The sequence below is a fragment of the Myotis davidii genome, unplaced genomic scaffold, assembly GCF_000327345.1.
Source record: "Myotis davidii unplaced genomic scaffold, ASM32734v1 scaffold223, whole genome shotgun sequence".
NCBI lineage: Eukaryota > Metazoa > Chordata > Mammalia > Chiroptera > Vespertilionidae > Myotis > Myotis davidii.
In genome coordinates this window covers 242,484-266,721 of record NW_006294609.1, presented here as the reverse complement: position 1 = coordinate 266,721, position 24,238 = coordinate 242,484, and the positions used below count along the sequence as shown (strand labels likewise).

General features: G+C 48.2%; 1 protein-coding gene across 1 annotated transcript in view; it reads left to right on the top strand.

Annotated features, from left to right (window-relative positions):
- The first annotated feature begins 18 nt into the window (after window positions 1-18).
- Window positions 19-24,238, top strand: part of DGCR8 (DGCR8 microprocessor complex subunit) — a 25,811-nt gene continuing 1,591 nt past the window's right edge. The window contains exons 1-13 of the mRNA XM_006768820.2: window positions 19-4,002; window positions 4,558-5,554; window positions 5,990-6,149; window positions 8,278-8,420; window positions 8,572-8,854; window positions 11,946-12,143; window positions 12,403-12,504; window positions 13,247-13,345; window positions 15,617-15,699; window positions 20,436-20,536; window positions 20,845-20,951; window positions 22,119-22,246; window positions 23,778-23,891. Coding sequence (XP_006768883.1) covers window positions 4,835-5,554; window positions 5,990-6,149; window positions 8,278-8,420; window positions 8,572-8,854; window positions 11,946-12,143; window positions 12,403-12,504; window positions 13,247-13,345; window positions 15,617-15,699; window positions 20,436-20,536; window positions 20,845-20,951; window positions 22,119-22,246; window positions 23,778-23,891 — 2,238 coding nt within the window. The 5' untranslated portion in view covers window positions 19-4,002; window positions 4,558-4,834. The remainder of the gene's footprint in view (window positions 4,003-4,557; window positions 5,555-5,989; window positions 6,150-8,277; window positions 8,421-8,571; window positions 8,855-11,945; window positions 12,144-12,402; window positions 12,505-13,246; window positions 13,346-15,616; window positions 15,700-20,435; window positions 20,537-20,844; window positions 20,952-22,118; window positions 22,247-23,777; window positions 23,892-24,238) is intronic.

Genomic DNA, 24,238 nt, shown 5'->3' with positions numbered 1-24,238 from the left:
GCGGCGACGAGGCCCGGTCCCTTTCCGCCCGGGGTGACTGTCCGAGTGTAAAGAAACCCCTCACCCTGAGGGCCCGACGCCCTAGCATCGCTTTCGGGCGGGAAAGGTATGAACATGGTCGTGCTTGCTTAGGACCCTGCGGGGAATCTGAGAAGTCGCCCAAGTCTTTCTCTCCACTAATCCTCATGGGTTGAGTATCACACATAGATACTCTGGACGTGGTTTTATCATAACAATGATCGTGGTAGAAGTACAAGGAAAGGGGGCAACCTGTTGACAGTGATTATCTGTCAGGTACCCTCTCGTGGACTTGGGTTGCTCATGGTAGGAGTTTGACTTACCGTTGCTGCATGCTTTGCATGTACCTTGCTCCCCGGTGCTCGGTGCTCGATGCTTGGCCGTGCAGTCTAGTGCTGATGACCGGGAGGCCAACCACTAGGACGGGGCCCGCTGTTTCCTGGCAGCGGAATGGACTTCTCAGTCACCGGGCTATGGGCAGCCCCCTCACGGGCCTTCGCTCCCCAGAGGAAGTGAACGGTCCCAGTCGGCGGTGCTGCCCGTGGGCACAGGAGGAGGCCCATTGGAGGATGACAAAGGGACGGATGAGGTCATGCTGCTGCTGGGTTGGGCGGGAAGCCGCCGCAGGAGAGGCTTGACCTCAAGGCAGCGGCCACAGCCTTGTAACCAGCACAGCAGTGCCCCCATGCCAGCCCCGTCAGCGCAGGGTGCTGTCCAAGTGTGTTGGTTGTACCCCCGCGCCTGGATCAGGGAAGCCCGCTTTAAGCCTGCTGCTGGCTTACTGTCCACTTGGCAGGCAGGGTCTGCATGTGTTCAAGCAGCTGAAGCAGCAGTGAGGCCCACGGCAGGGTGAACCATCCGTTTGTGTTCTCTGTGGTCAGGCACCGTGTGGGACAGTTCCCAAGTGTTGTTTTACAGCTTAACCGTGGCCTTGGGGGTAGCAAACATCCGACTGGTTTGCCCGGTCTTGGCCTGTGTTGTTGCCGCCCTCCCCTCCGTGTTGATCTCATCCAGCCGCCTGGCTTTAATGCCATCTCTCCTTGACATCTCCATCTCTGGCCCCAGCCTGCCATCTGAGCTGCAGCCTCAGCTTTCTAGCTGCCTCGTCCACATCTCTCTATGTTACTTTGATGCTAAGTAGCCACGTGCAAACTTAAACGCCCGATCTTTACCCCCAAACACTCCTCATGCTGCCTTCACCACCTCAGTGCATGACAGCTCTGTTCTTGAGTTTGGAGCCACCTGGATTCTTCTCAGGCCTCCATACCACCCTCAGGACCATTTATCATCACCCCCGGTTTAAGTCTGGTAATAAGCCTCTTAATTCTTCTTTTTGCTCTCACCCTTGCCCCTCTCCTCATGACTCTTTTACATGGCAAGATAATGTAAAACGGAGGCAGTTCAGATTGGAGCCAGCTTGCCTGGGTAGTAAAACAGCTCCGACACTTTCTAGCTGTGTGACCTTGAGCAAGTTGCTTAACCTTTCTCGGTGCTGTGTGAGCACTGGCGAATAAAAGTTCACGAAAGGCTTAGAAAAGGGTCCAGCTGAGAGTTGGCTGCCACTGCTGTCCTTGGATCATGTGACCCCACTGCTTGGACTTTCCTGTCCAGTGGCCCATCTCAAGATAAGAGCCAGAGTCCTGGTATGCTTGCTCGCACAGACCTGGCCTCCTCTCATTTCCCCTCAGCACACTGCTCTCACCTGCTACACCACACTCCTACCCAGGGCCTTTGTTCTTTGTGTGCTTGGAGTGTCCCCTCCTCACACTCCTGCTACCCACCTGACTCATTCTCCTTACCTTCAGATGGACAATGGCTGTGAGGTCTTTATTGTCCATTCTTTCTAAAGCTGCCTCCCCTTTCTCAATTCCTTGCTTTATTTTCTCTTGAGCACTTATCAGTTTTTCTTAGCTGTTACTTGACCATCTCCTGCTAAAAAGTGAGCTCTGTGGGGCAGGGATTTTGTCTGCCTGGTGTCCTCAGCATCTAGGATAGTGTGTGTGTGTGTGTGTGTGTGTGTGTGTGTGTGTGTGCAGGCTACATTGAAGGGGTTTAGCAAACACTTGTTGAATGAGTAGTGAAAGCTTGCAGAGGGAAAGTAAGGAACTTGTTCAGAGATGCCCCACTGTGGGGCTTTGCACCTTGAGCTGCTGCCTCCTGGGGCTGGGCAGGTTTTCCTGATCTTCCAAGAGGCACACACTTTCTCTCCACAGCCCTCCAACCTCACCCTATGCCTCTTCAAGGCCTCCTTCAGCTGTTATCATTGTCATCTTTGCTTTGTGCTTCTACCACATGGCTACTTCTTAGCCTTTTAATATGGTAGTAGGCATTCCCTCTCCTAGGTCCTCCATCCCCCCATCTCCTTATGTCTTCTTCATTTTAGTTTTAGTTTTTTGTTTTTTTTTAGCCCCAAGAGTCACATTTGGCCCTAGCTCGAGTCTGGACAGACCTGCCGGGTGCTGAGGGGTTTGGTCCTGGTCTGATCTGTGTTCTGTAGCTCTGGGCATGCTGACCTGCTTGTCCTTCTCTTAAAATGATCTTTCTTGGTTGGCAGGAAACTGGTCTTACTCTACTCAGTGTTCCTGGTGCCTCTCTGGTTGCAGCCTCAGTGTTTGCCTGCAGCTCAGTCTATCTGTCCTTATCTATGTGCTGCATTTCCTTCATCTTTAGCACCTTTGACAGACACATCTCTGGGGAGGTATTGTGTTAAATTACCATTGAAACCAGAACAGTAAGGACATCTTAGAATCTTGGAAATGAGTGACAGCTTGGTGATCATTGCCCTTCCGACTGTGTCCAGGTCGTGGGGACCTTCCTTGTCTCTGGTAGTGCCTTCCTCAGAGTAGACAGCCAGTATTTGTTCAAAGACTTGATTAAACCAGCCTCTGGTTTTTATGTAGTGCCACCTGCAAAATACAACCACCATACTCTGTCCCTTCACCACAAACTTTTAAAACATGTGATGTCTGCTGATTCCTGTCTATGCAACCAGTCATGCTGCCCTGTGCATATATATATAGGCATGCATGTGTGTATCTGCACCGTGTGCATGGCATATTTACATGTATGTCTGTCTGCACTGTGTGTGAGCCTGCATGTGCTTTGCTCTGAGGCTCAGGCCTCCTGCAGACCTCTGGATTTTGGATTGCCCCTCCGAGCTGCCTTCTAGCCTCATACCAGTCCGTTTGTCATGCTTCCTCTGGAGTGAAGCTTCTCAGAGCTGCGTCCTCAACCCTGTTCTTGGTCTCTATTCCCTCTCTGGGCAGCCTCTCTTCTGTGGCTTTGACGACTACCACCTCTTGAATGTGTTCTGGCCCGTATTCTCAGGACCAGTTAGTTCCAGAGCGGTGACCTCAGCTCCTGTTGGACAGGGCTCCTGCCCGAATGCTGAAACACATGCGTCCCTCCAGGGGAAAGCCTCATTTGCTCTCAGTTCCCTCTTGTCTGTGCTCTCCACCTCTACCCAGTCAGCAGAGTGGTTAGTATGGTGTCTTCACTGTTCCTGAAGGCCCCTGTTCTTTCACGCCTTGGCCCTCTGGCCTCGAGGACTCCTACCCCTTGGGCATAGGGACTGTGCCTGGAGCAGTGGTTAGCTTCTTTTCTCAAATAAGGATTAAACTGTGGCATGAGAGTCAACTCACCCTGTGTGGCTCCTCATTGCCCCCAGGATGGAGCCAGGCTCCAGATGGTACCTAGAACTCCCTGTGCCTTGGCTCCAGCTGTCTCCTGCAGCTGCCCCACCAACCCTGGCCTGGCTCCCTTCCCACAGCCACCACCCCTTCCTCTACTGGGAACAGAACCACGCCACCTCTGGCGACTTCAGCACGCTGCATCACTGTCCCGGTCCACGTGCCACCTTGTGGGCCCAGGAGAGCCCTGGGGTTCCAGGGTAGCAGAGCGCCCGGCTGTACCTCTGAGGCCCTAGTGCTGCAGAGTTGAGCTGAGGGTCTCGTGCTCACCCTCTGACTGACCCAGCCCTAGCAGGTGAGTAGATTGATGTTGCTCTGATGGCCGGAGGGAGGCCACACATCTTATGTGTGCTCTGGAAAGGGCAGCCTTACACCATTTGCTTGCTTACCAAATAAACTGAGTCAGTGGAATGCTGAGGTGAAGTTTAGTGTAGATTTTTTTTAATCCTTTTGAGCCTTAAGACTAAATACTGCTTTTATGCTTCTGAAGTAGGAACTACAGTGGACAATTAATAAAATATTTAACTTGGGCTTACTATCATTTAGGTTATAAAGAAGTAAAGTAAAGGTAGTTTGTTTTAAAGCTTAAAAGGTTCTCTTAGGCAGTATTTGTGTGTGTGTGTGTGTGTGTGTGTGTGTGTGTGTTTTTCCTTCACTGTTAAAAGCACTTCTCTTTGTACAAGGTAGTTTGTTTTAAAGCTTAAAAGGTTCTCTTAGGCAGTATTTGTGTGTGTGTGTGTGTGTGTGTGTGTGTGTGTTTTTGCTGCACTGTTAAAAGCACTTGACTCTTGGTACCAGGGAAGTAGAAGGTTTCTGTCATTTGTGACGATGTTTTTAAATCTCTTTGCAGGTAGAAGAAGAAAGGTGCCACTTTGGCATGAAGACAGACTCGCTTAGTCGTCAGTCATTTAAGCTGAGTGCATTGTGATTTCCAATAATTGAGGCAGTGGTTCTAAAAGCTGTCTACATTAATGAAAAGAGCAATGTGGCCAGCTTGACTAAGCCGCCAGTGTGTGCAGCGCGGGCAGGACGGCACCGGGTCTCGACGGACTTGTGCATGTTAGCAGTTAGATTTATGTGAGGTTTTTAAAAACTGGTCTTTTAAAATAGTCTTAACCACTTTTACTATGGAGACATATGAGAGTCCCTCTCCTCTCCCGCGTGAGCCCGCAGGAGAAGCGGTGACGGAGAAACGTGCTTGCCCCCTCCAAGCGCTGCCCCGTGAACAGTCTCCACCACCTCCCCTGCAAACGTCCAGTGATGCAGAGGTAATGGACGTTGGCTCTGGTGGTGATGGACAGGCCGAACCCCCTGCTGAGGACCCACTCAACTTCTACGGAGCTTCTCTTCTCTCCAAAGGATCCTTCTCTAAAGCCCGTCTCCTCATAGACCCGAACTGTAGTGGCTACAGCCCGCGCACCGCCCGGCACGCACCTGCGGTCCGGAAGTTCTCCCCTGACCTTAAGTTGCTTAAGGATGTAAAGATTAGTGTGAGCTTTACCGAGAGCTGCAGGAGTAAGGACAGGAAGGTGCTGTACACAGGAGTGGAGCGCGACGCTCGTGCGGAGTGCAGTCTGGCCCTTAGCCCTGTCAGTGGAGACATGCATGCTTGTCCCTTTGGCGGGAGTGTTGGTAATGGGGTAGGCATAGGGGGTGAGAGTGCTGATAAGAAGGATGAGGAGAATGATCTGGATCAGGAAAAGAGAGTGGAGTATGCAGTGCTCGATGAGTTAGAAGATTTTACTGACAATTTGGAGCTAGATGAAGAAGGAGCAGGCGGGTTCACGGCTAAAGCAATCGTGCAAAGAGACAGAGTGGATGAAGAGGCCTTGAATTTCTCCTACGAGGTATGTCGGTGACCTCTCCTTTGGAGTGCTCTTAACAAAACCCAAAGAGAGGTGTTTGGGAACAGCAGCATCTTTTGTAAGCTGATGTTGCAGAGAAAAGAAGTCCATACGAGGTGGAAAAGGGTTAGCTATAAAGAGTCCACATTTTTAAAGGATGAAAAGTTTGGCTGACAGGTCAGCCTTTTACCAACCTGAGTTGGAAAATGCTGCGGAGACATGCTCCCTGATGGTGTGTGTGCCTGGACCAAGCCTTTTGGCTTCCGTTTTTTGTTTCGTCCCGTTTGTTTTTCAGATGATCATGCACCATAAAGGCACATCTAGGTCCCATTCAGAGTGCCTCATTTCTGTGTCCGTTCTCACTAGTGTTGTTAAACTTGCCTGTGGTGCAAGAATGTAGGTGCTGGGGCTGTAGTGTCTGAATAGTATGTTTTGCAGGATGATTTTGACAACGACGTTGATGCTCTGTTGGAAGAGGGCCTTTGTGCTCCCAAAAAGAGGAGAGTGGATGAGAAATATGGAGGAGACAGCGACCATCCATCTGATGGAGAGACAAGTGTGCAGCCAATGATGACCAAGATTAAAACAGTGCTCAAAAGTAAGTTGGGTCAAAAGTAGAGAGTGTTTGCAGGAAGTGGAGGTTTGAGAGGCTTTTGGATATCAGATGACAGTCTTGGCATGCTTTTGAGGGCAAGATAATCATGTCTGATGAAGGGGAAACAAGACACAAGGACGCACCCAAGAGCACTACCACCCAGGTGCAAATCGTGGTGTATGCTGTGGAAACCACAGAGAAGCTAGTGTCTTGCAGAGGAACTGGGAAGGGACTTCTGATGGGGTGGGGAATGGACCCCTGAGGAGGGGACATTGGTGTGTTCTGGGAGGTGACAAGACAGGCAACCAGTGTGTGTGGAGGTCGAGGCCAGAGGTGGGTGCTCAGCATGGTGGTAGGTGAAGGTCAAGGTCCAAGTTCTAGACTATGTTGTTCTCAGGAGAAGTCCCTAGAAGCAAGCAGGTGTTCAAAACAAAACATGGTAGAATAAATTTTATTGTGGCATAATTGCTCTCAGAAATGCTAAATCTAATGATTTGTGGGGTTTTTTTTGTGTTTATATTTAATTCTCACCTGAGGATATTTTTTCCATCGTTTTTCAGAGAGAATAGAAAGGAGGGAGGGAGGGGGGAAGAGTGAGCGAGAAACATAAATATGAGAGAGACATATCGACTGGTTGCCTCCTGCACTCGCCTGGACTTGGGGTGGGGAGCAAACCTGAAACCCAGGTATGAACCTTTGACCCCGAATCAAACCCTTTGGTGTGTGGGATGATGCTCTAACCACTAAGCCACTCCGGCCAGTGGCTGGTTTTTTAAAACATTTAGAAATACCTTACATTTTTAAAGATTAAAAGGATGCTGACAACTTGGAAAAAAATGTATCTTTGTAGCTGGAGGTAGAAAAAAAGCAGGCAGATACTGTTACACAATTTTTATCTAAAAGCACAGCTCCTCTGGCTGCAGCATGGCACGTGTATTTCAGATAGGCAGGGTGGGAGCTCCTGGTGTACAAGTGGAGGTGTTCTAAAGGTACCGGCAGTAGGATTTACACTTGGATTTGAGGGCAGAGTGGAGAGCAGTAGGGAGACGTCCAGAGTTTTGTTCGCACAACTGCTTTGCCAATGCAGTGCCAGTCTGAGAGGAGTCTGTCAGTTTCTGTCTGTCCTGGTGGCACCTGTGAGTGTCCAGGTGGAGATGTAGGGCTGGGCATTTGGACGGCAGAGAGGGGCTGAAGAGATGCATGGGGACTCAGGTAGGCAGACAGGTGACACCTTAGTTTGAGGTGCTTGGTACAGAAGGTGATGAGGTGTGATGGGAGGAAATTGAGGGGTAGGTTGTATGCAGTCTCCCCTGGCTGTGTAGTGGATGCGTCAGTGGTGGGCAGGCGTGTGTCTGCCTATGTTGACTAGTGGTTGGAATAGGACAAATGTTGGGTTCACTGATTGCAGACGGAGATGAACTTGGGTCTGAGCTTCTGCGAACGGGTTGAGGGGCAGTCTCCACCTTGGTGCCTCTGGCAGGTTTGCTTTGTGCTCTTTCTGGGGTTTCAGCACCTCATTCTGAGCAGGAAAGTTGTGTCCGTTTTGAGCAGTGCACAGGCTAGCAGTATGCCTGGCCACTCTACCTACCTGCTTGGGCACTGGCTTTCCCTCTGCATTCTTCTCCACCTGGCAGCCTGACTGGCAGTGGTGCCTCCCTCCCTGGAGTTGCAGCTTGCTCCTCCTGCTTACAGACTGCATATGAGCAGCATGTGAGCTCTTCAGACAGCTGGGGCAACTTTATGGCCACTCATAGGTATAAATGAGTGGCCTGGATGCACCTGTGTCCCATATTGTGCTTGGTTTGTATTTCGTTTGATGTAAGGCAGCTCTTTGGCCTGGCTCACAGGGGAGAGTGCCTGATAGGGTTTGTGCACTTCTGACCTGAAATACTCCCTTCCAGGGGTGTCCTGACACCAGCTGTCCAGGATGTGCTGGGAGGTGCCAAGCAACAGCCAGGGCTGGGATAGGCTCTGTCTGGAGGTGGGGCACTTCCCTACTTGCTTAGTTCTTAGAGGTTCTTTTCAATATTTGGTCCATTTTACCGTTTTTATCTGCCTTATGTCATAATTTTAAAAAAATCCCAATAGTTTTTGTGTTTTTCAAGTGATTGTAGGATATTCTTCTATGCAGGTCGTGGCCGCCCACCTACAGAACCATTACCTGATGGGTGGATCATGACATTCCATAACTCCGGAGTCCCTGTGTACCTACACCGAGAGTCTCGGGTGGTCACCTGGTCGAGGCCGTACTTCTTGGGAACGGGAAGCATACGGGTATGGGATGCATCAGTCCTGAATTTAGTCTTGCAAATTTGCAGACAAGAATGTGCACACATTGCATCATAGCCAAGCTGAGGCAGGTGAAAGACATCGGATTTCAGACTGGGGTCATCCTTATAATCTATTACAATTTTACTATCCACAGAAACATGACCCTCCTCTGAGTAGCATCCCCTGTCTGCATTACAAGAAAATGAAGGACAACGAGGAAAGGGAGCAAAACAGTGAGCTTTCCCCTAGTGGGGAGGTGTCCCCTGTCAAGCCCCTCAGTCGATCTGCAGAGTTGGAGTTTCCCCTGGAAGAGCCTGACTCCATGGGGGCCGACACGGGGCCCCCAGATGAGAAGGACCCACTGGGGGCTGAGGCTGCCCCTGGGGCCCTGGGGCAGGTGAAGGCCAAAGTTGAGGTGTGCAAAGACGAATCAGTTGGTAAGTTTCCAGAGTGAACTCTTTCCATTTTGCTGCCTTGTACTATCTGCAGGGATGCCCCTACATCCTGTGGGGTCTCCTTCCTTCTGCTGAAGACCATCTGTTCCTAGTTATGTCTGTGAGGAAGGGACTGCTGGGCACCTCTGTCAACCCACAACATGGCTGGGAAGGCCCATCTCCCTGTTCTTTGGAGAACCTGCCTAGGTCCCACGCTCCAAGCCCCTGCTTCTGGGCTCTGTAGGGCCCATGTGGCCAATGCTGTCATGGAGATGGCTGTTAGTGCAGGCCCAACTTAGTCATTTTTATGTTCTTTCCTGAAGTTTTGCTTTTTTTAGTAGGATGTATTCGATGTGGCGTTTTGATTTATCTTGATGCACTCAGAACAGGCTGCTTCAATCCACAGGCTTATTGTTGGTAAACTATCACTATTCTGTGGGCATTTCACACTTAAATCCTGCAGTTGTGGGTGTGTGTTGGTGTTTTTCACTCCCTCTCCTGTCTTTAACTTAGTTTCACCCATTTAAATTTTAACATTTTAATAAAAAATTTTTATTATTACTTTTTAAAAGGTATATTTTTACTAGAGGCCTGGTGCACAAAATTCATGTACTGGGGGGCGGGGGAGTCCCTCAGCCTGGCCTGGGCCCTCTTGAAGTTCAGGAGTCCTCGGGGATCTCCGACTGACGGCTTAGGCTCGCAGGAGAGGCTTCTGCCACCCCTGCTGCATTCGCCAGCTGTGAGCCTGGCTTCTGGCTGAGCAGCGCTCCCCCTGTGGGAGCACACTGACCACCAGGGGGCAGTTCCTGCTTTGAGCGTCTGCCCCCTGGTGGTCAGTGTGCATCATAGTGACCGGTTGTTCCGCTGTTTGGTTGATTTGCATATTAGCCTTTTATTATATAGAATTAATTTCAGAGAGGAAGGGGGAGAGAGAGAGAGAGAGAGAAACAGAAACATCAATGATGAGAGAGAATCATTGCTCCATTGCCTCTTGCAGGCCCCACAAGGGATGGAGCCCAAAACCTGGGCATGTGCCCTGACCAGGAATTGAACCATGACCTCCTGGTTCATAGGTCAGTGCTTAACCACTGAGCAACATCGGTTGGACTTTTATTATTACGCCAGTTATTTCTTTTTCCCCCATTGCTTTTCAGAGAGAGTGGGAGGGAGGGGGGGGGGGGGGGAGAGAAACATCAATTGGTACATGCCCTGACTGTGGATCGAACCCACAACCCTTCAATGTACAGGACGACACTCAACCAACTGAGCCATTCCAGCTGGGCTACCCATTCAAGTCTTAGTTGTCTCTTCGGTCATGGCAAACTGTTACCTGCTGAATTTTTTTTTAATGTATTTATTTTTATTGATTTCAGAGAGGAAGGGAGCAGGAGAGAGAGCAACATCAATCATGAGAGAAAATCATTGATCGGCTGCCTCCTGCACTCCCCCTACTGAGGATCGTGCCTGCAACCAGGCATGTGCCCTTGACTGGAATCGAACCTGGGACCCTTTAGTCCACAGGCTGATGCTCTACCCATGGTGTAAAACTCACTAGGGCTTTTGATGTTTTTTTGAATTGCTTTCAGAGAGAGGAAAGGAGAGGGAGAAAGGAATAGAAACATCAATGATGAGGGAGAATCATTGATTGGCTTCCTCTTGCATGCCCTCTACTGGGGATTGAGCCTGCAATCCAGGCATGTGCCCTGACTGGGAATTGAACCGTGACCTCCTGGTTCATGGGTGGACGCTCAACCACTGAGCCACACTGGTTAGGTTGAATCTTTTTTCAAAGAGGACTTTGCCTTTTCAGGATTTCTGATTGTGTGTATTGCTGCCTGGCTTGTCTCCTAACTATTCCTTGTGAGGAGCCTAAGGGCTAGGGAGATGGCTTCTGGGGGATGGGGGAGAAGCAGCATGCTGGTTAGAGCCTTGCACATCTGGGGAAAGGCAGAGCCTCACTGGTCCCCGAGTTCCCCCGATGGATGGCTCTGTCTTCCCTCAACCTGTCTGTCTGGTGTTGCCTTCCTCCCTCTTGCAAGCCGGCTTCCTCTGTCTGTGGGTGTGTCAAGGCTTTTCTCTGGGACCTAGCTGGAAGGGAGCTCTCTCTTTGAGACAGTGCTCTAGTTTTTTTACTATCTTTTATGCACGTGTAAATGATTGTATTTCTGTTTTTCGAAAACAGCTGCCTCCCACTTATAACCTCATTCTCCTGTGAGAGGCGACCACTGGCACTTACTTCCAGACTCACTTCTCTGCATTCTGTGCAAAGAAGTATGTAGTTTCAGTTTATAATTAAGTAGGTGCAAGTATATTTTTTGTAGCCTTTTGTTTTAAAAAGCTACATCTCAGTGTATATCTCAATCCTCAATCTTCCTACACAGAATCCCTCTCTCCACCTTCTGCTGGTATTGCTCTTAGGGCTGGGCATGAGCCAGGGCACACTTGAGTGCTAGGAGGCAGGCAGGAAACTATTGAGGCTGATGGGAACCTCTAGGAAGTCTGGGGAGAAGGGGATAATAGTAGGTGTAACAGTAAAAGTGGGAGGCCCCTGGAAACTTCACTGAATGGTGCGGGGGTGGAGTACTCAGCTGAGGCAAGGCCCTGCATGAGCTGTGGGGCTGAGCCAGGGGCCAAGTGGGGAGAGGCATGATGAGTATCCAGGTCTAAGCTGCCAGAGGGTGTTACTGAATTTGGAGGCTGTCAGGGTGGCTGGAGGGGAGAGCAAGCAAGATGGGCAGTGGGTGCATGGCTCCCCTGCCTGCTACTGATAGTTAGGCACCTGTTTTGATGGACTCTGAAGGCCATCTGATTTTTTTTTAAAGCTTTTTTTTTTAATCCTTGTTCTTACTCCAAATTAACTAAAAGACTATCCCAGAAGTTTGTTCATAAGGACCTTTCAGAATAATTTGAGCTGGCTGAGTGAAGGGACCTCATTCTTTGCTTTCCATGCCTTTCAAAAGGAACATGGAAAGAGCAGCGGGTATTGTGTGGTGGGACCTGTCTGGTGGCAGCCCATCACTGTCCAATTCACTGGACAGAGGAAACAACTTACATTGAAAATTAGTAATATGTCTCGCTGGTAAATCTTATATAGATCTTGAGGAATTTCGGAGCTACTTGGAGAAGCGTTTTGACTTTGAGCAAGTTACTGTAAAGAAATTCAGAACTTGGGCGGAGCGGCGGCAGTTTAACCGAGAAATGAAACGTAAACAGGCGGAGTCTGAGAGGCCCATCCTGCCGGCCAATCAGAAGCTCATTACTCTATCTGTGCAAGATGCACCCACAAAGAAAGGTGAGTGGGGCTTGTAAATTGTAACATTGGCAGACTGGTTATATTGTTATTTTTCATTTGATGTTCTTAAAATGTATACTTTGTGTGTGAGTTGCATTTTAATTGAAAGCTTATGTTTACCCTACAAATGCAGAATTCCGACACATTCATGGCAGTGCGCCTCTAATTCAATGACTTGGTAACTTGGATGGTGCCAGGTCCCGAGTGCTAGCTTGTAGTGGGGTCCTCACAGTTTTTGAGATGGTCCTTCTTGTCACAGAATTTGTCATTAACCCCAACGGGAAATCGGAGGTCTGCATCCTGCACGAGTACATGCAGCGTGTCCTCAAGGTCCGCCCGGTTTATAATTTCTTTGAATGTGGTAAGTTTGACCTTCCTCGTCTCAGTACTAAAGTCACACACCTCACTTTGACCATGGCTGGGGAGATGGGAACTGGCTGGTAGATGGGATAGAATTGAAAGGGAAGGACAAGGAGAAGGATATTGCAGATAGGCAGTTCATTTTTATGGGAATGTGACTAAGGGTTACTGCCTCTGCTTCCCCTTTTATTGTTCACACTCCACCCTCCCTCATCTTCCTTTGTTCCTTGCTCTGAGGAAGGCCTCCCATTGTCTCCAGGCTCCCCCAGGTGGATGAAGGAGCTTCAGGCCTGTACTTCCCATCAACTGTCTCCTGTCCATCCTTGTCACATCCTTGAAAACCAATTTTTCTTCCTGTTGGAAGCCAGAACCTAGGAATTACTCATTGCTTTTCATGTTTCTTTGGCTCACTACATCTGTGCATCCCTGCGCCTCACTGTACTCTGTCTGTCTTTCACAGACATTGGTCCCTGTTCCTGGTGGTTCTGCCTCTAACTTTCAGCTCACTATCCCATGGTCCCCCTTTCTTGAAATTTTCCGGGTGTGTTTTCTGCCTGCTGACCATCTCAGCCCCATCTCAATGCCTCAGGGAGTCTCAGGTCTCTGTCTTCCAGCAGCAGTCTTGGCCCCACCTTGTCTGCTGGTGTGAGCAGATTGTGTGTGTGCGTGCGTGCGCTTGAGTGTGCACACTGGCTTCTAATATCTTGACAAGTGTGTTTTAAAACAGTAATTTTAATTTTAAGAGAACCCAAGTGAGCCTTTTGGCGCCTCGGTGACCATTGACGGTGTGACCTATGGATCTGGAACTGCAAGCAGCAAAAAACTTGCGAAGAATAAAGCTGGTAATGTGCCTGCTTAGATGTCAGAGCCCCGTACTACCCACTGTGATTGTCCCTCCTCTTGGTTGGGGAGGGCGGAGCAGCAGGAGTGGGAGTGGTGTGGTTGGGGAGAATCCATTTTATTTCTGTAATTGTCTATTTGATTTTTAAAAATTATTTGTTCATTGGGAAAGATTCAGATATAGAAAGTAAAGCCTGAGAAATAAAAGTAGAAAGTCCCTTCTTAACTCATTGGCAGCCAGGCTGAAATCTCCCACCCTTTCCTCCCTACTCACAGAGCTGACTGGGCTGCACTAGGCACATGTTTTAGAGTGGGTTTGTATTTAAACGGAGCAAAATGTGGGCATGCTAGGAGATGAAAAACAGGTGAGTCAGCATGCTCTTGGCATTCTCTTTGAGTGGTTTTGACATTTGTGAGGACCATTTCCTGAGTCCTTCAAACTGCACATTTGGGACTGCCACTCATTGAACACATAGCAGATCCGGGGGAAAGCTTACGTTTTCTGGTTAAAACCCATTGCTCTTTTTGACCGTGTATTTGCTGCTCACTTTTATGCTCAGCACTAGTAGTTGCTGGCATTTTTTTCCAGAAGCCATTTGCCCCAGCTCAGGGTTATTTGGCCTCTTCTTAGGAATGGACCACATTGCAGGGTAGGTGTTGGGTGCACCCCAGACTCTGGTACCCATTAGGCTGATTCGTGAGGTTTCTACTGTTCCCATCGTCTTCCAGAGCGGCTCTGCCCTTCACAGAGTGTGAAATATGTCAGTTTTGTTCAAATCTCACTAGGTCTCGGGTCAGTTTAAGTGTTTTTGCTCATGGGACTTAGCGTTTCCCTCGGTGTTGCTTTCTTGCGATGGTGTATGCTGAATACAATTGGAATAACACATTGCTGTCTGTCCTTCCTCTGTGAGGCTGTGCTGGGCTCATCCAGTGCGCCCCGTTCTCTAGGAAGGCCTATTGTCCATTTTTGAGAAATTCTGTCAGAAGACTTTTTTTTAAATCCTCACCCAAGGATTTTTTTCCATTTATTTTTAGAGAGAATGGAAGAAAGACGGGAAGACAGAGAGAAATATCCATGTGAGAGACACATGGATTGGTTGCCTCCTGCACGAGCATTTTTTTTCCAGAAGCCATTTGCCCCAGCTCAGGGCTATTTGGCCTCTTCTTAGGAGTGGACCACAGGGCCACCTGGCCAGGGCCTGGGCTGGGGAGAAGCCTGCAACTAGGTACGTGCCCTTGACCGGAATCTAACCCGGACCCTTGGGTCCACAGGCCCACGCTCTACCCACTGAGCCAAGCTGTCTAGGGAGACTTTTTCTTTAAAAAAAAAAAATGTTTTTATTGGTTTTTAAAGAGAGAGAGGAAAGGAGAGGGATATACAGATAGAAACATCTATGAGAGAGGAACATCATCAATCAGCTGCTTCCTGCATGCCCCCTACTGGGGATTGAGCCCACAACCTGGGTGTGTGCCCTGACTGGGAATTGAACTGGTGACCTCTTAGTTCTTGGGTTGATGCTCAAACTCTGAGCTATACCAACCGGGCCCCAAAGACTTTTTCAGCTCAACAGGCTGGGTGTTACTGAAGTCATGGAGCAGTTAACATAGAGCAGGCCCAGCATGGGGGTGGAGACATTCTGGTGGCAGGACCCTGCTGCACTCCTCACGAGCAGGGACCCACTTTTTCTGCCCAGACTCTAGCTTCTCTTTAGACACCTGCACTTGGATGTCTTGCTGGTACTATAACCGTACAGGGCCAGACTGTCACACATCCCTCCCCCCTCCCTCAGTGCCCCACATCCCCATGCCATTGGTGAGTGGCACCCTTGCTCACTTGGACACCTGTGCTCAACATGGAGTAATCCCTGTGCTCTGTCCTGCAGCTGTTTTTCCAGATAATCCATCTGATCTGGCTGCTTCTCCCTGCCACACACATGTAGCTTACTCAGTTTGCAGTTCTCCCTACTTGGTCCAGGTTCTGCTGAGCCATTTGTCCGCATGTCACGTGAATCCTCTGACATGCACACCTCCTCTCCCTAACCTGCTACAAGTGCCTCAGGGCCAATTGCCTCTGTCACTGCCTCCTTTTCTTAGGATGTGCTCTTTCCATCCTCTGCTGTCTCTGTCTCTGAAAGTACTGCTGCTCCCTAGGGCCCTTGCTCCCCTGAGTCATGGGGTCCCTGGTCCTGCAGAGGAGCCAGTGTGTAGCTCGCTCTGCAGTTGGAAAGCAGGCTGGGCCTAAATCCTCATCCTCAAGATTTTTCTTTTCATAGCTCGAGCTACGCTGGAAATCCTCATCCCTGATTTTGTTAAACAGACTTCTGAGGAGAAGCCCAAAGACAGTGAAGAGCTGGAGGTGAGTGTCATGACTGCCCTGTTTGTAACCGCAATTCTCAGCTCTGCCTGCCCTGCCAGCGCAGGGTGTGCTCAGTGATTTAATCATTCAAGGTGATATTGTTTGTTCATATTTTATAAAAGGGGAAACTTGCTTATCTTTGTGCAAGCACAGGAAAGAAATGTCATTTTTGTCCCCTGTGTCTTGTAATTGGTGTCAGGAAGTTGCTTGTGAGCAATAAATGTATTTGGAAGGAAATCAGCTCTCTTCTTATAGTAGATCTGTGGTGGGAATGAACCTTTGAGGCAGGGTCTACAAAAGTTAAATTAGTCTTATATTAAGAACCATTTAAAACTACTTGTGAACTTTTTGGGGGTAAATCTGTTTCTATGATTTCTAACAAGGGCTTTTCAAACTCTGAAGAGTTTGAAAGATTATATATCAATAAAGCTTTTAGTCTTTTTAACTAAAAGCTTTATTGATATATAATTTATATGCCATGAATTTTATCCTTTTAAAGTTCAGTGGGTATTTGTATATAATCATCACAACAATCTAACCTTAAAAATTTTTAGCAATAATTCCCAATTCTCCCCATTCCCTAGCCCTCAACACTAATTAGAAGCCACTAATGTACTTGCTGTCTCTGGATTTGCCAGTTGCTATCTCTGGATTTGCCAATTCTGGACATTTCATAGGAATGAAATCACATATGCGGTCCTTTGTGACTGGCTTCTTTCACTTAACATGTTGTGTTATTTGTGGATCTTATTAGATTGAGAATGTTGACTTCTACTCCTGGTTTGCTAAGAGTTTTTGCCAGGAATAGATGTTGGATTTTCTCAGATAGTTTTTCTGTATCTAATAAGATGATTGTGTGTGTTTTGTCTTTTACTTTACTAATATGGTGATATATTACATTGGTTTTTGAATGTTTTTTTTTTAAGCTGTGATAATTTGTTATTTATTTTTAAACATCCATTCATTCCCCAACAGGGGATTAAACCGGCAACCTTCTGTTGCACAGGACAGTGCTCACCCAACTGAGCCACCCTGGCTGGGCTGATTTTTGAATGTTAAACTAACTTTGCATTCCTGGGATAAATCCCACTGGTCATGATGTATCTTTTTTTCTTTTTTTGTTGTTAATTCTCACCTGAGGATATTTTTTCCATTGATTTTTTTTTTTTTAGAGCAATTATTAGGGAAGTGGAGACAGGGGAGGTGGAGGGAGAGAAACATCAATGTGAGAGGGACATATTAACAGGTTGCCTCCCTCATGTACTCCAACTATGTCCGGGAACGAACCTGCAACCAGGTACATGCCCTTGATGGGAAATTGAACCCATGACCCTTTGTTGCACTGATAACACTCTAACCAGTGAGCAACACCAGCCAGGGCAATGTCTAATTATTTTTATGTATTGCTGGATTTGGCTGCTAGTATTTTATTGAGGACTTTTTGTAGCTCTATTTATTTAGAAGGGATACTGATCTGTAGTTTTCTTGTATGTTTTTGTCTAGTATTGGTATGGGGTAATACTGGCCTCAAAGAATGATTGGAAAGTGTTCCTCTTCCATTTTGTGGAATAGTTTGTGAAGGACTGGTATTAATTTTTTAAACATTTGATAGAATTCACCTGTGAAACCACTAGAGCCTAGACTTCTCTTTGAAGTTATTTAATTACTAGTTCAATCTTTTTACTTGTTATACATCTATTCAGATTTTTTATTCCTTCTTGAGCTAGTTTTGGGATATTGTATTTTTCTGGAAATTTTTCAATTTGATGTAGGTTATGTAATTCATTGGTATTTCTTGCCTTATTATTTTGGCTATAATCTTGAGTACAGTGCTGAGAGCAGTAGGGAGGATGGACATCCCTGTCTTGTACCTGATATTAGGGGGAAGCATCTAGCAACTCTTGCCAATGAGTATGTTAGCTGTCAGGTCATTTCATCAGATCAAGGGAAGTCTCTTTATTTCTTCTTTGTTGAGTGTTTTATCATGAAAGGGTGTTGGATTTTTGTCAGATGCCCTTTCTGTATCTGGTAACATTATCATAAGGTTCTTCTTTGTTAATACTAGTATAGTGAATTATGTTGATTGATTTTTTAAAAATGCATTTCTGGGCCCGGCTGGTGTGGCTCAGTTGGTTGGAGCATTGTCGCATCCACCAAGGGGCTGCAGGTTTGATTCCCCGTCAGGTCACATATCCAGGTTTCGGGTTCGATCTTGTTGGGATGCATGTGGGAGGCAGTCGATTGTTGTTCTCCTCTTCTCTCTCTAGAATCAAAGGAAAAAGTGTGTCCTTGGGTGAGAATTAAAATTTAAAAATGCATTCCTATGATAAGTCCTACTTGGGTGTGATAGAAATTTTTTTATGTTAATGGTTTCAATTTGCTAATACTGTTTTGGATTTTTATACCTGGTTTGTGAGGGATTTTAGTTTGTTATTTTCTTGTACATCCATGGTCTAGTGTTAATATCAGGGTACTGCTGCTCAGCATCATAAAGTGAGTTGGCAATTGTTCCCTCCTCTTCAGATTTTTTGAAAGAATCTCTATAGAATCAGTGTCATTTCTTCCTCTTAAATGTTTGGTAGTCATCACTACTGAAGCCATCTGCACCTGGCGTTTTCTTCAAGGAAAAGTTTTTAGCTACAAATTTAATTTCTGGAATAGAATAGGGCAGCAATTTCCTTCCTTCCTTCCTTCCTTCCTTCCTTCCTTCCTTCCTTCCTTCCTTCCTTCCTTCACCGTAGGAATTTAATTATCAACCAACCAGCTGGATTGTAGATCTCTCCCTCCCCAAAACCCACAGATTTGGTCTTCCTTCCTTCCTTCTTTCCTTCCTTCCTTCCTTCCTTCCTTCCTTCCTTCCTTCCTTCCTTCTTTCCTTCCATCCGTCCTTCTGTCCTTCCTCAGGGCAGCAATTTTCAAACAGTACGCTGCAAGAATTTTTAAAACATGCAGTACCTGACTAGTCAGGGGCACTGACTTCTTTTCCCTTAGATTGTCAAATAAAAAACGACAACAGCCACACAATAACCCTCTAGTGCGAATGAATTAAAATCATACTTTTTTTTTTAATGGGAAAAAAATATACTTTTGGAGTACTGCAGAATTTTAGTCATTAGTTTATGTATTCCATGAGATGAAAAAGGTTAAAAATCACTGGAATAGGGCAATGCAGGTAGTTTGCATTTTTTTAAGGGACTGGTCTGTTTTATCTCAATTTTTAAATTTATGGGTCTTGGGTTCTCTGTGGTGTTTCTTCACTGTCCGTTGGGCCAGTCACCTGGGTTCTTGCTGTTCTCAGTGGTCACTTCTGCCCTGTGCCTTTGCTCTAGAGTTGGAGTACCTACACTCCCCTGGCAGCTTAACCATCAGTAACATGTGGCCATGGCTACTTGGTAATTGTGGTGTTGACCTTTGGCAGAGGCTGTTGGGTATTTTGGGGCTTCTGAGCGTGGGCATGTGTGTGTGTTGGCTTTAGCTCTGTCAGGGTGGAACCTGGAGCTGTAGGGTTCATAAGTTATCCACCTGCTCAGCCTCAATACAGGTCCACAGCCCAGGTGCCGACTACTGGTTAGTTAGTCCTCAGAGGCTGAATGAGAAAACCAGACATTGCTGATGTGTTGGCTGCCTGACCAGCCATTAAGGATCGGCCCGGAGCCTTACATCTTGATAAGTCACTATTTCTGGAAACTGATCCACAATGATATGGGTGCTTGAGATGGAGGCGTCTTGTGGGGACCTGTGAGAAAACAAATAGCCAGGTGATAGCAAGAGGATTTCCTGTTCACAGAATCAACAATACTCTTCAGAAACAGCGCCTTCCTTTCCTCCACTCAGTCATAGTGAGCCTGTCTCCTCACTGAAGCAGGTGGAGGTAGAGGAACCCCACCTCCCCGCTCAGAGCAGAGGGGAGGGAGATGGAGAGAACGCCACGCGGAGATGGGAGTTAGGCTTCCACAAGCCACCAGAAGTTGGAAAAGTCAAGGAAGGCTCTTCCTTGGGAGGCTTCAGAGGGAGCAGGACCCTGCTGACACCTTGACTTCTGGCCTCCAGAAGTGAGAGAAAATTAATTTCTATTGTTTTAAGCCACCCAGGTTGTGGTACTTGGTTATGGCAGCCCCAGGAGACTAACTAACACAGCCCCTCCTGGGGAGGTGAACCTTGCTCCTGACTGGCATCCATTCACCCGGGGGCGGCTCCTGTCTCTGTTGTACAGAATTTCCCTGACTGGTGAAGTGGTTTCTTGTTAACCTTTCTATTCTTTGGTCGCAATGATCACTTTCAAATCCAGGACAACATTTGTGTTTTAGAGCCCGACCAGGCACTTTGTAGTCTTTGGGGAGAATTAGAGTGCAGCTTTTGCTTTGCTTACCTTCTTTTTTCTGTAATCTCACTTAGGATGATGTTCAAGTTTTTCTCCAAAGGTTATTTATCCTTAGATTTCAGACTAATTATGTGAAGTCTGAAGATTCAGGTTCAGAAAAGGCTATCTGGCTGGCTAGCTATGCAGCCCAGGTCCTCACTGCACCAGGGTCTCCCACCCCACCCATGCCCTCTCTCTAGCCTGGTGTAGTGCAGCTACTCATCCTTGTCTCCAGAGGGCCAGCTGGACAGGGAAGTGGGGGGTGTGAGGTGCTCTGTGAAGCAATAAGGAGGACAGTAAGCCTCTGGGGGAAGCAGACAGCGTGGGGAGCAGCTCTGCAAGGCCAGTACTTAGGAGTGGCTGCTTTGTTTTGTAGTATTTTAACCACATCAGTATCGAGGACTCGCGGGTCTACGAGTTGACCAGCAAGGCCGGACTGTTGTCTCCCTATCAGATCCTCCACGAGTGCCTTAAAAGGTAGGGTGGGAGCTTCCCGTCCTAAGCCTGGTTGGGGGCTTCTATCTGGGTGCCCAGCATCCTTACTGGCTGTTGATCCTGACTCAAGAGGCAATGCTAAAGCCCGAGAGCCATTGCAGGTTTCCCTGGCGGTCCATCAGAGAGCCCCATGGGATCAGGTTGGGTGTACCTGGAGAACCTCACCCTCCAGCTGAGAAGCAGTTTTGGGGAAAGGGTTGGCATTGTCTTAAGAGAGCCCTTAACTTTCTGGAAGTAGCTGTTTCCTCCTCCTCAGCTGATGCCACCTGTTGTCTTTGTTTTTTTCTTAGAAACCATGGAATGGGTGACACATCCATCAAGTTTGAAGTGGTTCCTGGTAAAAACCAGAAGAGCGAATATGTCATGGCGTGCGGCAAGCACACAGTGCGCGGCTGGTGTAAGGACCCCATCTCCTCCTCCTTGCCACCCACCATGCTGGCAGATGACCACTGGGGGATGTTGCCTTGCTGCCACCCCATCCTGGGGTCTCTCTGGGAGTTTTGAACCCCTTTGCCTTGGTTCCCAGTCGCTGCCCTACTGTAGCTCCTGAGCTCCAGCTGTGTGCACTGGCTGCCTACAGTTTTGTCCACCAGCATCTCATGTCAACATCTGATACACAGTCAGCCTGAGGCTCGATTTTGGTAGTCCTGTCTGTGCTGTCTCTGTCTTCTCTCCCGGGCTAGGACTGCTCATTCTGGTTAGGCCATGTGTGCCCCTCCTGCCCTCTCTGCCCCTACAGTTCTTGGTCCCTGTGGTCGATGCTGCTCAAACAGCAGCAGTCTCCACCCCGCTATGTTCTGCATTCCTGTGCTGCCCCTCTGCCTTCTGGTCTGTGTGCACTACCTGTGCTCTTTACCTAATGTGAGTTTTGAAATGACTGCCTTTTAAAATATAACTTTATTTTAAAAGAAAAATTTTTGTTACTACGATATACACAAAACCAATGCTGTATAAATTAGAAGGTAGTGCACAAGTTGACCCTGGGAAAATTCAGAACCACGTTGAGACCTGGTGTGCCTCGCACTCCAGCAGACACCAGTCCCGCTGAGAAGTGCTCCTAAGCAGGTGGGCGGAGCTTGAAATAGAAGAGGGATCCTGGTGCCAGGATTCTCTCCTCCAAGCTGGAAGCCCTGTCTGAAAGTGTGGCTGGCCAGGGCCGTCTGGGAAAACCCTCCTCCTGTGCCTCCTCAAGGAACCTGAGGCCACATGCTTCATGACACCTCATTGCTGCTTGACAGTGTGTCTGGAAATATGGGGTTGTGGTGGGAGGAAGGGCCCTTAAGCTGTGTGACTTGATCATGTCCTGACCTCCTAGAGCCTCTGATGGGCTGTTCTGTGAAGTGAGATAGGGGTGGGTCCTGGTCTGGAATTTGTGAGGTGCTTGTGCTCAGCTTGGTGGTGGAGCACTTCTCACCTGCTTCCTGTAGAATGTACCCTCAGCTCAAGGGGGGAGGGGCAGATAAGCTCCTTTTTAGGCGAGGTGACTCCTTTTTAGGCAAGGTGACTATTTTGGATGGCTGGATGTTTGTGACTCCCTCTCTGTGTATCCTTCCCCTCTTCACAGGTAAAAATAAGAGAGTTGGGAAGCAGTTAGCCTCTCAGAAAATCCTTCAGCTCCTGCACCCACATGTCAAGAACTGGGGGTCTTTACTACGCATGTATGGCCGTGAAAGCAGCAAGATGGTCAAACAGGTAACGGGACTTTCCTCCCAACCTTGGAGTACATGCTTGGGGTCCCACTGTCACAGGGATAGAGTCACGCAGCTCTGCTCTTGTTCATGGCCACCTTTCTTGGGTTCTCTGCTGGGCTATTTTTGTGACTTTGTTGGGGTGGGGTCATCCTGCCCAAGGGGCCTGGGCCTGGCTCTGGCAGTGTGGGGAGGGGACTGGAGCAGCAGAAGTGCAGATGGTGAGTGCTGCCAGCCCCGAGACCTTAGTCCAGTGATGGGAGGCCTTATGCTATTTTGAGGCCACACAGTGGCTGAGGGAGAGTGAGCATGCAAGGGCAGCTCTCTTGGCTATGAACACAGTTACTGAGCTTTAATTAATTCAACAGCCTGTGTGTCATTTGTTTTGTTTCTGCTACTTTTGCCAAGATCTTGAGATTTAAACCAATACCTTTAGGTAGATCGCAGATAGTTGGATGACATGCTTTGTTGGGTGGAGGGAAGTACTAGGAGGTGAGTGTTTACATTTTTAATTTCCCCCCTGATGTTTATAGAAATGCTCTGGGTTATCAGCACCCCATTAAGTAGAGGGATGATCAGTGTACAGTTGGGGAACTACAGGTGGTAACTCCAAAGATCACACAGTAGACCCTCAGACCATCCCTGAAGATGCTCTTGCTTTGGGCATGATCGGTGGGATGAAGGAAGTGACAGGTCCCCAACTTCCTTAGAGGAACCTCAGGATATGTGTTTTTGAGAAAACTTGGATGCAATGTACATGAAACTTACCTTCCCTTTTATATATGCTTGCCTTCTGTGTATCCTCTCGGGCTAATGTTGAAGGAGAGAAAGCCCACTTTGGCCCATGGTTGGGAACCTTTCCTAAGCTGGAGGGCGAGGGGTCAAGCCTGGGAACAGCCCAGCATGCGGCTTTTGGAAGACAGGTGGGGTCTGGCACCCCAAATACAGTAGTTGTCATGAGAGATGGAGGGCCTTAGGACATTTGGATTTTGCACTGAGAGTCTAGAGCAGCCGTGGGCAAACTATGGCCCGCGAGTCAGATCCGGCCAGTTTGAAATGAATAAAACTATTGAAAAAAAAGACCGTACCCTTTTATGTAATGATGTTTACTTTGAATTTATATTAGTTCACACAAACACTCCATCCATGCTTTTGTTCCGGCCCTCTGGTCCAGTTTAAGAACCCATTGTGGCCCTCGAGTCAAAAAGTTTGCCCACCCCTGGTCTAGAGCATGCAGAGAGCTCAGTGGCTGGGGCTGATGGCCTCCCAGCCTAGGTACCACTTCAGTCAGAGGGCTCTGGGCACAGCAAGCCTGGCTGACTGCTGTATCTAAGGCAGTGGCTAGCTTCCTTGGGTCCGGATAGGGCTGGAAACAGCTGGGTACCTGGGTGGTTTTGTCCCAGAGCAGGTTGTGGCTTTTTGTCCACTGAGGATGGGGCAGTGGGGGCAGCATAATGTTCTCTGCACAGGTTGAGGGTGGGGCAGCTGGTGTGGGGTCCAGGGCAGACCTGAGATGGAGGCACTGTGCTCCTTAGGAGACCTCAGACAAGAGTGTGATTGAGCTGCAGCAGTATGCCAAGAAGAACAAGCCGAACCTGCACATCCTAAGCAAGCTGCAGGAGGAGATGAAGAGGCTGGCCGAGGAGAGGGTGAGCACAGGCCATGGCTCCTCCATCCCCTTGCCCCCAAGGCAGGGGAGGGTACCAAGCTGTGTCACACTATGGCAGCTGGGGGGCGGGGGAAGCTGTCCCATAGTAACCCATCACTGGCTTCTGATACCCTGGCAGTGCCCAGGCACCTGAAAAGCCATCCAGATTAGATTTGCTTTTCCTTGAGCTTTAGCATTGGTGATACTTATGCTAAGTCCCTATTTTATATAATTAAATCAGAGAGCTGGCAGCTCTAGCTTGATAGTGCTTGTGAAGCGCCCGGCCTCTTATGCACTGACTTTTAGTGCTGGCTGTTTGAGGGCAGGGAAAGTGCACTGGCTAGCACT